The sequence below is a fragment of the Mycteria americana genome, chromosome 1 (assembly GCF_035582795.1).
Source record: "Mycteria americana isolate JAX WOST 10 ecotype Jacksonville Zoo and Gardens chromosome 1, USCA_MyAme_1.0, whole genome shotgun sequence".
NCBI classification, from domain to species: Eukaryota; Metazoa; Chordata; class Aves; order Ciconiiformes; family Ciconiidae; genus Mycteria; species Mycteria americana.
In genome coordinates this window covers 38,148,048-38,162,016 of record NC_134365.1, presented here as the reverse complement: position 1 = coordinate 38,162,016, position 13,969 = coordinate 38,148,048, and the positions used below count along the sequence as shown (strand labels likewise).

At 36.7% G+C, this 13,969-nt stretch overlaps 1 protein-coding gene across 5 annotated transcripts in view; it reads right to left on the bottom strand.

The window, feature by feature from the left end:
* Nucleotides 1-153: 153 nt before the first annotated feature.
* TBK1 (TANK binding kinase 1) overlaps nucleotides 154-13,969 on the bottom strand; it is a 32,312-nt gene continuing 18,496 nt past the window's right edge. For 3 of the 5 annotated variants that reach the window (XM_075494941.1, XM_075494934.1, XM_075494950.1), the window contains exons 11-21: nucleotides 13,057-13,148; nucleotides 12,520-12,621; nucleotides 10,224-10,302; nucleotides 9,222-9,343; nucleotides 9,026-9,102; nucleotides 8,632-8,671; nucleotides 5,246-5,347; nucleotides 5,058-5,154; nucleotides 3,906-4,012; nucleotides 3,523-3,594; nucleotides 154-2,733 (exon numbers count right to left, since the gene is read on the bottom strand). In XM_075494941.1, coding sequence (XP_075351056.1) covers nucleotides 2,682-2,733; nucleotides 3,523-3,594; nucleotides 3,906-4,012; nucleotides 5,058-5,154; nucleotides 5,246-5,347; nucleotides 8,632-8,671; nucleotides 9,026-9,102; nucleotides 9,222-9,343; nucleotides 10,224-10,302; nucleotides 12,520-12,621; nucleotides 13,057-13,148 — 942 coding nt within the window. In that variant the 3' untranslated portion in view covers nucleotides 154-2,681. Of the gene's footprint in view, nucleotides 2,734-3,522; nucleotides 3,595-3,905; nucleotides 4,013-5,057; nucleotides 5,155-5,245; nucleotides 5,365-8,631; nucleotides 8,672-9,025; nucleotides 9,103-9,221; nucleotides 9,344-10,223; nucleotides 10,303-12,519; nucleotides 12,622-13,056; nucleotides 13,149-13,969 lie in introns of those variants that run through there. The other 2 variants (XM_075494960.1, XR_012774531.1) reach the window with 2 other exon arrangements.

Below are 13,969 nucleotides of genomic sequence, written 5' to 3'. Positions count from 1 at the left end.
ACAGGACACGTTTTCTGGACAGCTGGCTAATGCAAGCTGAGCAGCAATTTGCTACTTCAGATTTCAGGCTTTATATTGTACTTAGGAGGAAATAAAAACTATGAGGTAGTATTGAAATTAACAGAACGACACAGAAGTAAGTACACACCGTACAATAAGTGATTGATGATGTATTTATGCCATTAAGTCATTCACTCATGCATTTTCACAATTCATATGAAGACAGGTTTGCTCAAGTAACACAATTAATATACTAAGCTAACCCCCCCAAAACAGTACACCGGCTTCAGGAAGAAGACCCATATATTACTTTCTATTACTTCTTTTGGCAAATTGGTAGCATGACTGATAGTATCAGGACACTTAGTTTGAGCCAAACTATAGTGATGGTACTATACACTATGCTTTGACTTGAAAAACGTATTTGCTTCATAAGAACATAATCAGTAGATTATGAACTGATTATTTCAAATTCCTTAGATGCTGCTTAGTTAAAATTGCTTTAGAAAAAGAAATTTTAACAAGATTAAGATTACTGATGTATTAAGCAACACTAAAACCAGCAATGCTTAAAATTAACATAAAATATAACAAAACATTTTCAACCATGTAAAAGAATGCTGCACATACTTCAATATACAGACTATATTGTTACCACAATTAACTTTCTTTTCCAGACTGCTTCAGTATAAAGAAGTTGAAAATTATATATCCCAACTAACACTTGATTTCTTTCAAAATTAAGAACTTTTGAAACAACAAAGTGTTACAGACATCATATTGGAAAAAGATACAATTTATGCACAGTTTGAGAGCCCAGTTCTTTTAACACACTTGTGCATGTGTTTTACTGACACTCAGTGAGACTGCAGACCTGAATGAACAAATGTACAAGCAGGCATTAAAACACTCCAGTTAGACAGGATTCCGGTATTTTAAAACAAACAGTTAAGAATGCCATGGCTAACCAAGGGAAAACATGTAACAAACTGCTGCAGTCCTTTTGCATAGCTAGATTTTTTTGGGGGACAAAGCTTGCAAAGAAAGAAGCTGCTCACGGGGATGTAAAAATATCTGGATTCCCTTTTAATATTCGATTCTCACCAAGAACACTGGAAAGCAGGTCTTGGACATCAAGGCAGTGGATTTCCTCTTCTTTTAACGATGAAAGAATCAATTATAAATTTCATAAGTTTCTATTCAAATATTTTAAAAAAACCAAACCGCAATGGAAATGTTTTGTATTCTGACCTGGACAGATAAGCAGGGAATAAGCATCACAGAGCTATCAGATGCTATCACAGGTTACTGCTGTTTAGTTTACATCTAAATGTTTCACCATTAATTATGGAAAATTCTAAATATAGTTGGTCCAGCTCTTCTTACAGATGTAATATAGCAATTGGAAGTGCTATTGCACACCATTGAACATCCACGGCCAGGTTTCCATAAGGAAAGAATGAGTTCTGCAATATTTGCATGCTCTGTGTCTGAAACAAATAAGTACACCTGTAGTATCCAAACAAAGTGAGGGATATTTTCTGAGGTTTTGTTTGTTTGTTTTCCTCTTCTCTTTCTCCTCTCCTACATATTTTGGAGCACAGACTCTTTCATTCTGCATCTCTGCAACCCAATCACGTAGTAATGAAAGTAGTAACTACTGATACTGGAAAATAAATAGATAGTCCTACTAAATTTTCCACCTAAGTTTGATACCTCAGTCGTAAGTCAGCAGTGGGTGTGGTCCCTTTTCAAGATCTAGACTGGTAACTTATTTTTCCAATATTCAGTTACCACTAAGGCATGATGCTATCTAGTCTACTGACTGCCCACAAATTCTCCTAATACTGATTTTTAACCTTTTTAAAAAATTATGCCTGCAAACAGGATTCTGAAAAAGCTATTTTACTTTACGAATCCGCTTCTCGTGTGGTGAACAACAAGATTTCAGGGAAATTCTGAAAATGCTGTACTCTAAGAAAGGAATTTTTACATTCAGTCTTGACAACCTGGAGTGCAAAACTTCTATATACAGAGCAGTCAAATGATTACAGACAACATGGCACCAAATATGGAGAGGAACTTAAAAAAATACCGTGAATTTGTTTTCTCAGGTAGAAGTGAACTAACGGTTTGGATGTGAAGGAAAGAGAAATGCATTTCCACTCTGTCCTATCTGTGCTTTTAGTCCCTATTCACACTTATTTAAAAAGATCTCATTTAAAACAGTCGTCATGTTCTGTGATGATCAGTCATTCAGCTACACTCCAAAATAATAGTGGTGGCTAACGGAAATCCAAAACACCCGTTAAAGACTATTCATAATGTTTAGAGTTCTGCAAGTCCTCTTGTGATAAAGACTAAATTGCATTCTGAAAAAGGGGCAATATTCCAAGCAAACAAATGTCAATTTCATCAACAACAATTTTGCCTTTAGGACTTCGTCAGAGATCCTCCAACGGGCTAAATTCCCTGCCAGAAGCAATTCTATTCTAACATTGACCAAAAAAAAGATATATATTTCTTTTATATTTACATATTATACATATTTACATTTTTTAATACAGTTGTAGAGGGGAAAAAAACCCTGGATACAGATTTATTATCTGCCTTTAAATGTGCCAACAGGTTTTTTTTTCCTTTTGAATAAATTTACAAGTCCTCTTCAGGTCTGTTGAAAGCTAGATACAGTCCACGTTCCGCAGGCCACCATCCATAGTCAAAGCACCAAATCTAAAATGAAAAAAAACATTGTATTCTTAGGTGATTGACTAGATTATAGAATCAATCCTTAATTGATTGTAACTTATTTATGGGTTTTTCTTTTCCCTTGCCACATGCCAACACATGCATTTGTATCTAACTTTTGTATGTGAAAAGAAGATAGAAGAAAGGATACTATGCTCCAAGTATGGGGGGTGGAGAACAAACCAAAACCAATTCAGCTTGAAGCTAAGCTCAGCTCTACCAGCAATTTATCCTGAAGCTTTCAGGAGATGATTATTTTTATGTATTTTATCATCATCGTAAGAAAAAAGCAAAGTCAGTCTGTATGTGATAGTGACAGTACCCTCTCAGGACTGTAAGAAATATGTTGGCCTCTTTCTCTTAACTTTATTTAAGCAATCTGAAAACTGAAAAATCATTCCCTCAGATTGGTATGACTCCACAGTTGTTAAAAATTACGTCTAAAAGTGAGGAGTTAAAAGACACCACTGGATTGCTGCAAAAGTACTGTGTTTAAATTCAGAATTAATCTGTCTGTGCAACAGGTATTTTTATTAGCTAAAGATAAGTAATATGAAATAAAAATGCCACGATTGCTGTGTCAGAATGATTTCACAGTAACGTTTCAAGGTTTTGAATACGTTTTTTGATTACACCTCAGATCAACAGTTCAAAAATATATTTACAGTTAAAGAGATTATAGAATCGTCCCTTAGTTTAAATTCTGGATCTAAAACATGTACCAAATTAAGCCTGTTCCTAATATCAGCCCAAAAAGGGAAAACAATTGCTTGCCTTTCCAAAATGTGATTGTTCTCAGCCAGCTCTTTAACAACGCCTTCCATTTCCTCCTTTAGTTTCTTCATACTGTAGTAGCAAAAAGTGAAAGAAAGGTTAAATTTTTTATAGGGACAGTTATCTGCTATAATCACTCTCGCTCACCACCACAAGGCTTTCAGCAACTTGTCATTACATACAAAATAAGGGACAGATAACAGGTTGTTTATTTACTAAAAGCTTCCAAATCTGTACCACCACTTTAGCAATATAAAGTTTTTTCTGCAATACAAAATTCTTGCTCTTAATACAGCAATCACTAAGTCAACCGTAATTTTTTTTTCAATTCACCTGTATAACAGGTATAGAACATTACATCAATCCAATTAAGAAATTCTCACCCAAGAGTCATTTCCACTAACGTGTTTGAGCTTGGATAGACTGTATTCACTGCATGTTTCATCCCACTGGAAGCTGCAAACATTTTCTGTGGCAGAGCATCTTGTAACTGCAATAGATAAACAGCAAATGTAAGTTACAGTGTAAGTTGCCATATGTATCTTGATGTCCACCTTAAAATCCTTCTCTAAATTCTTCGTTGCTATGATGCCTCATAAAATCATTACAGTAGTAAGGTGGCTGATATTCCCCAAGTTGAGAGCATCATGGCAAGTTCTGTATTGACACAACCTATAGTTCCCTGATTTGTTCCATCTTCTTAACTGTCTTATACTTCAATAATAAACTCTCAAAAGGAAGAATTATCTATTTGTTATGTTTGTAGATATCCTAAGGCAACAGGATCCTAATCAATAACTGACTTCAGTAGTGCTACTAAGACACAAACAAATAAGTAAAATGCTGCTTTCCACCACTCCTTAATTACTTTTACATCAGGTGTTTTTCTTTCTTTATATTTCCTTTATAAAGAACAATCATTTTACTGCATGAAAATGCTCTTATTCTCTCAATTTTGAAGTAATTCTGATAAGTTTGCATCCTGCAGAGTCACTGTCCAAATTTTAACATATTTTCTTTCATGTCACCAGCAGCACTGGTTTAACATGTATCCTTAAGCATGTATCCCCTAATCTTGAATATAGGAGTAGTGTTTTTATGCTTCATAAGAGTAGTAACATAATGGTGCTCTAGGTGCTCAGATACCATTATGATAACAGTTACACAGAACACTTCTCAATGAACCCACATCCATTTGCACAGATTTTTTTGGGGGAATGCTAACACTACCAAAAAAATTTCCAAAAACCAAACCCCACTAACAAACAAAAAACAAACAACCCCCCTCCAAAATCAAGTCAGAATTCCAAAAATCACACCACTCTATGCCAGTCCAACATCAGCAATGAAGCTACTATAGACCAAATACTACATCCATGCACCGCTATATTTTAATACGACTGCATTAATGTAAGACTCACTATAAACAATACTATTGACGTTAAACAATGTGGAATAGTCTTTTAGCTATGAAAATACTTATTTGAAGAAAATATTTGAAGAAATATTTGAAGAAAATATTTGAAGTATTCTACCTCATTTATATAATCCTGGTATTTGGATACCTCTTCTTCAATATCAAAACACTGGTTGGTGAGAGCCAGTAACTGCTTCCTTGTGTGAAGCATTTTCCTAAAAGAAAAAAAAGTTTTCTTTTAAGAACTTCCTTTTATAAAAGTGGTGCAGTGAACATTACCAAATATTAAAGAAATCAATAGCTTGCCTTGTCCAGTCCTCAGCCTTGTCCAAAAATGTATCATACTTGTTGACACATTCCTCTTTGAATAGCGCTATGGCTTTTGTAGCATGCAAATACAGCTTCTGCCTGCAACACAGAAACAACCGGAACAGTGTTAAATTGCTTTCAAAACTCCATTCCTCTAACTGACTTTCTGAAGCTTGGAGAAGAGGTATGTGGACTTAAAATCCCTTCAGCCAACTTTATTCATGCTGTTGTAATGTTGAATTCAACACACTGCATGAACTGCCAGTTTATGTTTCAAAAATATTCCCTAGGAGGGAGAAAAAAAAAATTATTTGAAGCATTTTGTTGCAATTATTTGTATATGAACAAATGGTCAAATGTCTTCTCTGAGTCACTATTTATCCAAGCAGGTATACTTAAAGGAAAAGGGATTCTAAATGGAAAGGACAGAATTCCTTATTATTTCTTATTTGCCTTCTGAAGACACTTGGAACTTCCAGCATATATGAATAATACTTTGTGCTGAGTAACATACATGCAAGAAAAAACCCAGGATTTTTGTGTCAGCTTAAATTTATGACAAGAGAAAAAAGCAAGCAGGTAAGGACAGGAAAGCAAAACAAAACCCAGTTCTGGTTAGTGTTGCAGACAGTAATCCCAGTGTAACTGCCTTACCATGCTATGCATTGCACGAGTAAGCAAAACTAAGGGACACTGGGACACTACAGTCTAACACCTGCTTCTGGTATTTCATTAAGTCTTTCATGATAGCTATTGGTTAATCAAATCCTGGCTGGAGTGTAGCTAGATTGCCATCAGACATGCATACCTGTCATTCAACCAGAAAAAATCTGACTTGAGTGCTGCTCCCTTGTCTATCTAGTGGTAAATTTTACAAAGGCCAGCCTCTGTTGCTAATGGCACACAGTTCTTAAAAAAAAAAAAAAAAAAAAACACTGCCATTTCTCTCTGGGGTGAATCAAGTAAAATAAGACGTAGATAGGATCTCAAAGATACCAGAAAAATCCCAAGGAGACACTTGTGGTAGAAAATATGCCAGTATTCAAAACCATGAAAACGAAGCCTATTTATTTAAAGTTATTCATATATTAATGCAAGGACACAGTTTGAGTAGTAAAAAAAGCCCTAAAATGTATTTAATCTGCCCAAGGGAGTGCAGTTTTAAAATGAGCTATGGGTTGTGTCCCAATGTTTGCCTGTTTTCCAACCATATCCTTAAGAACATATGATGAAATTACTGCTTGCATTATCTCTCACATTGAGTTCAGTCCCTTGCTGTTGCAGGGCAATGATGTGTCCAAGTCCCTTTCAGCATATCAAGATCTGTCTTACAGGTTTCTTGCCCCTACTGTCCTTCATCTTAAGGCAATCTCCCCTCCACTTGGCAGTTACCCCATTTATCTTTCACTATGGGAAAATCAAGTGGCATTGTTGTGAGAGTACCAGTGCCTTCTGCATGTCAGCTTTCTATCTGTAATTGCCAGAGAAGCCACACTAGTGGTAGCAACAGCAGGAATTTTTAGAAAATTACATAACTGGTGTCTAAATTCATATAGCACTCAGCAAAGTCTAGGGAACCACTCAACTGACCAGCCACTAGAGAATAACTTAATTCCTTAAACACAAGTGTCTAGCATCATTTGAGATCACAGAATCACAGAATCACAGAATCATATAGGTTGGAAAAGACCTTTAAGATCATCGAGTCCAACCATAAACCTAACACTGCCAAAAACCATCACTACACCATGTCTCTAAGTACCTCATCCAAACGTCCTTTAAATACCTCCAGGGATGGCGACTCAACCACTTCCCTGGGCAGTCTGTTCCAATGCTTGATAACCCTCTCGGTGAAGAAAAATTTCCTAATATCCAGTCTAAACCTCCCCTGGCGCAACTTGAGGCCATTTCCTCTTGTCCTATCACTTGTTACCTGGGAGAAGAGACCGACCCCCACCTCTCTACAACCTCCTTTCAGGTAGTTGTAGAGAGCGATGAGGTCTCCCCTCAGCCTCCTTTTCTCCAGGCTAAACAGTCCCAGCTCCCTCAGCCGCTCCTCATAAGACTTCTGCTCCAGACCCTTCACCAGCTTCGTTGCCCTTCTCTGTACGCGCTCCAGTACCTCAATGTCTCTCTTGAAGTGAGGGGCCCAAAACTGAACACAGTATTCGAGGTGTGGCCTCACCAGTGCTGAGTACAGGGGGACGATTACTTCCCTAGTCCTGCTGGCCACGCTATTTCTGATACAAGCCAGCATGCCATTGGCCTTCTGGGCCACCTGGGCACACTGCTGGCTCATATTAAGCCAGCTGTCAACCAGCACCCCCAGGTCCTTTTCCGCCAGGCAGCTTTCCAGCCACTTTTCCCCAAGCCTGTAGCGTTGCATGGGGTTGTTGTGGCCCAAGTGCAGGACCCAACACTTGGCTTTGTTGAACCTCATACAACTGACTTTGGCCCATCAATACAGCCTGTCCAGATCCCTCTGCAGAGCCTTCTTACCCTCAATCAGATCAACACTCCCACACAACTTGGTGTCATCTGCAAACTTATTGAGGGTGCACTCAATCCCCTCGTCCAGGTCATTGGTAAAGATATTAAACAGAACTGGCCCCAATACTGAGCCCTGGGGAACACCACTTGTGACTGGACACCAACTGGATTTAACTCCATTTACCACAACTCTTTGGGCTCGGCCATCCAGCTAGTTTTTTACCTTAGGGCAACTTAAATCTCATTAGGCATCTGCGTACAAGGAACTGAATCGATCCTGAAACAAGTACGGCAGCATGAGAAGAGCAGCTGTTTACAGTTGCTCAAGAGTTAGTCAGTAGAGTCAGTGGAGCCTAATGGGAGTCTATACACCCAGGTTACATACAGACACTTAATGGTGCCCCTCTCATAAGTGACAATTTTAAACAGGCATGGAGAACTGCATTAAAACTTACTTTGCGTGCTATATTTCCTGGAAGATTAAATCATTCTAGAATGTCATTCAGCTAGCCTATATTTTATTCATCTGTAGAAAATTATCTCTGCCTTAGTTACAAAGTTACTTTACTCTTACTGAGGGCTTTTTTCTCCCTCAAAAAAACAGTAGAAAAAAAAAGTACTTCCTATAAGACAGTTATGCCCAGATAACAAGCAGGTATTTCACATCTACATTTAGAAGGTCTATCAGTGAAGAAACTCCACTGCCAGAAAGCACCTTATTATCATATGCTGGCACCTCTATGTATTTAAGATATTTAAAGGAAATTTTTTACAAAGCAATCCTAAAAAGGTTATAATTTACAATAAAAACCAGCAGAAGAAGTTATTGGCAAGAGCACCTGAAGGACCTGAAAGCAATCATGGTATTTCCCAAAGGTAACTTCAAAACTTACTTGTCAAACTTGTGAATTTGTTCTTCATTATAAGGAAGCCCTAGGATCAGAGCAGATGACAGACATTACCAGTTTAATTCTGTTAGTTGTATTTATGTAAAACTCCACTAAGTTTACCCATTTCCTATATGGTTTCCTTCTCCTATCCTGATAGGTAAAAGTGGTCATTTACTTCTTTTCTCTTCTCCAGTCTTGCAATCCAAATTTATGGGATCAATAGTGGCATTTCGTTCATATGGGCTTTAAGACGGTACCTCACTAAGACAGACCTACAGACATATTCACTGTTGCTGACTAACTCTCCATTCCTACCGCAAATATCCTAGTGGAACAAGGACTGACCTGTCCTTTACATTATAGTTTATGTTAAAAGTGAATCAAGTAAGTTACTTACTTCGTTCTGCTTTGTCTTTTTTGAACTGATAATAAATATCTGTGATGGAACATAGCAGCGCCTGCAGCCTTTCTGGACTAGAGTGACAAAAGGAAAAAAATGAGATATTTTATATATAAACCTGTTAATGAGTTTTATGAACTACAACTCAACGTAGAATTCAATACATATTAAAACAATTATTACAGTTACTCACTTTCTGTCTTTTGGATGCATGCCTTCCTGATTTGCCCAGGTGTCAGCCAGTAAACCACCAGGAGAAAGTTTGTTTTTGATATCTTGAAGACTAGTTTCTATTGAACCTTGAGAGCTGGAGAGCTACATAAGAGCAAGAAAGTTCAACCTTACCACTGGATAAAGTAAAAAATTACTTGAGGCTGAAAACAGACTGAGCACGTTAATACTATAGACTCATTTATTTCACTGACCTTCATTAAAGAAATATGCCCAAGTATCTGCCTAGGCTTTGCTAGAACATGGTATTATTAAAGAAAGAATCATCTTCGATGCTGGCATTTCTGTTAGTTAATTTCTATTTTCTTTCAGCATCCCCAACAATAAGTTTCTACCTTTCATATATTCCCTATTTACTTCTGCACTTGTTCTTTTGGTTTGTTAAGAAGTCATATAATGACTATCCACATAATTCATACCTTTCTTTCTCCACAGTTCCTATAACCTTCAAAATAAAAATGCACTAATCAACTTTTGCTTTTAGAATGGAGAACTTTGTACCCGCTCGCTCCCAGGACACCAGTGTGTAACATTATTTTCAATTTTTCCTTACTTATCTGGAAACATGATGCAAATTTCAAAGCAGATCACTCTGAAGTGTGTTTGTATATGTATCATTTTAGAAAGCCAATGAAGTAGTTTAAAATTCTTTAAGGAAAGGGAAAAAAACTTCAAAGTAAAATATATTTCATCGTTATAATTTTTTACTTAAGTATTTTAGCAAATGAGATTGTATTTCCAGGAAGTTCTTATTATTTTCACTACACTGGGTAATAAAAAGATTTACTCTGTTTTCAGAAAAATATCCACATTTCAGTATGGGCATTCTAACAACCTTTGGCAGTCTAGAAATGACTTTGAAAATTCAGAGTTGTTATTCACAGAAAAATCTGTATTATAGTGTATTTGCTTTTTCTTTAGAAACACCATTTTGAGAATGACACAGGCTTTGTAAGATACTTACACGCAACAGTTTTGTGTGTATCTCTGAAATTTCATCCACTTCTGATGCTTCCAAGTTGATCTGCATCAAATTCTCATATCTGACCACAAAAAACCCCACAGTTAAAAAAGAAAATAAACAAGCAGTGAATACACTCAAAAATATTACTTGAATCTAGAGATTAACAATAACTACCTTTTCCTTTATATGAAATACAGTATCTGTCAAGCAGCAACTCTGAAACACTGACAACCTTTAGTGGCCATTAATAATGTAAACAGTTATGAAAAAAAAAATCCTTGAATTTTTTTGCCTACATTTGAACTGTTAAAAAGAAGTTTGAAACTTCCATTCCTGACTTCTTCATTCTATTCTCATTACTTGTACTTGACAGGCAGTGGAAAACTGTTTCCTCTCATCAAATAATTTTTAAATGGTTACCAAACTAAAGTTACTTAAAGTAGTCAATGACACACAACAAACTAATACTCCAGTGCACCAAAATGCTTTTCTGTGGAAACTTACTGGAAGGACTGAGTTACCAAAACCTTGGATTGGTTGAGTTACCAAAACCTTAAAGGCTGGGTTAATAGCACCATCTGTTCATATCGATACTTCCCATATGACCATAGCTCAAGTGCCAAGTAAATCATTTGGGATGATATTTTTCCTCTTGAGTCTCAGGCACATTTTATTTTTAAAAACACCATCAAAACCAGCTCAGCTGCTTTCAAAAAATACACACTTTGCCCAAGTTCAATACTTTGTTTACCTTTTCAAATAAAAGCTTTGCATTGTCATGCTTTGAAGCATAGCCTTGAAAAGGGAGGACAAACAAGAGGAAATGTCCTTTGCTAACTCCATAAGTCTTCTGAAGTCAAATAAACTGAAAATCCTACCCCTTTGTAAAAGGCCAAAAGACCATGTGCAAACATAGCAAATTTCTGTTCACAAGAGAACTACTCCAGTCAAATTGCTGCTCCGAGATATTGCTGAATGCACTAGAGTCACAAATCAGAATCACACAGGTATACTGTACATCAATCATCTTGTGGGCATCTGCATTTTCAGAGAAGCCTGGAAGCAAGTTCAGAGAATCCTATGACCAAGACAGCATTTGGGAGAGACTGGCAGTAGGTTGAACAGGAAAACTACCACCTATAGGAGAATCCTGTGAAGGGCTGGCGTTTAAAGTTTGTATCAGACTGTTAAGAATAACACACCTTAAAGACGGAGCTAATGTTTGTGGAAAGACTGAACACAATGCTGCAAGGACACTTTAAAAGTAGAAAAGAATGTGGCTGAGAATTGGACATTGAGTGGGACTCAGAGATGAAACAAAGATCGGGAGAGAGAAAAAATGAAACTTGGAGGGAGAATCCAATGGTGCGATCCCATCTCCTACAGACAGCACTTGACTGAAAGAGGTAGGGCAGAGGACTCTGACCACGGGAAAACATTTGTTTCCTTGGAATGGAAGACAAGAGACATAAGAGTCTTCTGTGGTCTTTGAAACATGGAAGTCTCCTGTGCTAAAATCTAACAATTCTTTAGTTGCTCCTTATTATAATTTTTGTCAGTTTTAAAGAAAGCACTCTAAAAAACTTTCTACTATATAGATCTAAATGGGCCCATATGGGCAACAGTGAGATTCTGTGATACAGACCTCTGCCATTTGAATTAACCAAAATAGAAAAAAATAACATAAAAGACAGCACTTTAAAAAATTACAGAAGTAGAATTTCCTGTGCAGTTTACTTTTGGCATCCCTATGTGCATGCACTGTGATCTAGTGATATCCTAATGCAGCTTTGGGTTTTGGGGGTTTTGGGTTCCCCCCCCCCCCCGCAGCTGCTCTATGTTGTACTTCAGCATTAAAATTCCTTCCATGCAGAAAATGCTAGGATCTTAAAGCTGTGAAAGGGCCAGTATTTAAAGTCATCCTTAATAAACACGCACAAGCAAACTCAATGACAAAAGCACTAAAGTGCTAATGAAAGGAAAGCTACTTGATTCTTTGTCCAGGCTTTACTATAGCTTCTAAGGTCAACAACAGCAGGTGAGCCGAGTCAGAGAAGAAAGGAGAAAAAGAACCCATACAATTACTACACAGTAGTAATTACTTGTTCCCACTAGGTTAAGCAGCAAAATTAACACTCTAATTTGAGTAAAACGTACTACTAAATCTGCTTGAGTCACTGCCATCAGCAGATCCATGCCAATTCAAATTTAATTTTTATATGCAAAACCCCTGTAAATAAACATAAAATACCACTGTCATTAAAGATGATAATGAAAGCGTAGTGCTTCTACTCACATTTTCTCAGCTTTCTCAATGTTTCTGCTGCAGAAATCCAGCCTGATGACAACCTCTGTCTTTTTATGAACCATTTCATTGTAATCATCCTTGATTATTTCACTAAAAAAGTGAAGCATTAGTCTGTAACAAAAGTATGCAACTGCCATCTTACCAGCAATCAGTAATACAATAATATACCTACAGTAATAACTGCTAGTCAGAATTGCTTTCAGTTAGAGATGCATTAGTATAATCCTCATATAAAACTATCTTGTGCAAGCTGCTCAATTGTACCTGCATGTTACCAGAGGTTAGACTTAAATTATCCACAGAAGAAAGTGAAATTGCAAATACCTAAACATTATTGTCAGAACAAATGATTTTTGTTTCCTTAATGACAGAAAGAAGGAAAAACTTCAGGAAGCCTATTCATATGCAAGGAGTAAGAAAACCTCCCAAGATACTGGGAGATCTCAGAATTATGTATTGATAATCAAGGCATATATATATATAAAAAAAAAAAAAAGGCACAATGAAATTCAGTCAGTTGCTTACATTAGCCACCGTATTCCTTTTCGCATCAGCTCCTGGTAAAGTAGCAAAGAACTGGCAACTCTACAGGCATAACATACAATACCTGTTACTGCCTGGTGGAGAAAACAAACAACATTAGTACTAATCTGGCATTCTCTTAACAATTATTTCGAGTCAATTAATCACAACAAAGCAAGACAGATTAATAAAAGAAAGAGCAACATGAAGATGGTAGTTTAAAATGCGTAACTTTGCCCAAACTTTAGTCGGGAGATAACCAAACACTCATTACGGAGGCAGAGCTAAACATGGCAATGAGTTTTTCCAGTTATGCTGAAATACCTGTTAGGGATGAAAATATGTCTCTTATAAACAAAAATGCCACCACTTACTCTCAGGATTTACTTTAATTTCTGGAAAGTCACAAGTACATTTCTTCAGTAGTTTAGGAATCAAACACATACATTAAAAGAAACTTGTAAAAAATGATACATTTTTAAATTCTAAGGCTAGGGACTCTCTTCATTCACCTACTTCCACTTACAAGTTTGCTGCATTATTTAGAATTGTGAACAAAGTTTCAGAAATGATAATTTACAATATTTTAAATAATTGATGTCAACTGATGACTTTCTGTTTATTAATTTTAAAGACTTCTGGTATTGAGAGACATAGGCTTTCATACTATGCCTGAATACAAGGCTCCTCAGCAGCCAGTATTTTATAGGCATAGTATAGATGGTGGTCACAAAGTCAAAGCATGGCAATGCATACATTCAGCAGTTTCAGAAAAATGACCAAAAGAATGAAACATCCTCTACTTGTCTCCCATAGATTCTGAAAATTTGCAAGAGAAGCAACAGAAATTCCACTCTTCCGCAGAGTCCTAGAGACTCCTCTCTATTGAGAGAAAGATGAAAGTTATTTTTCTTAT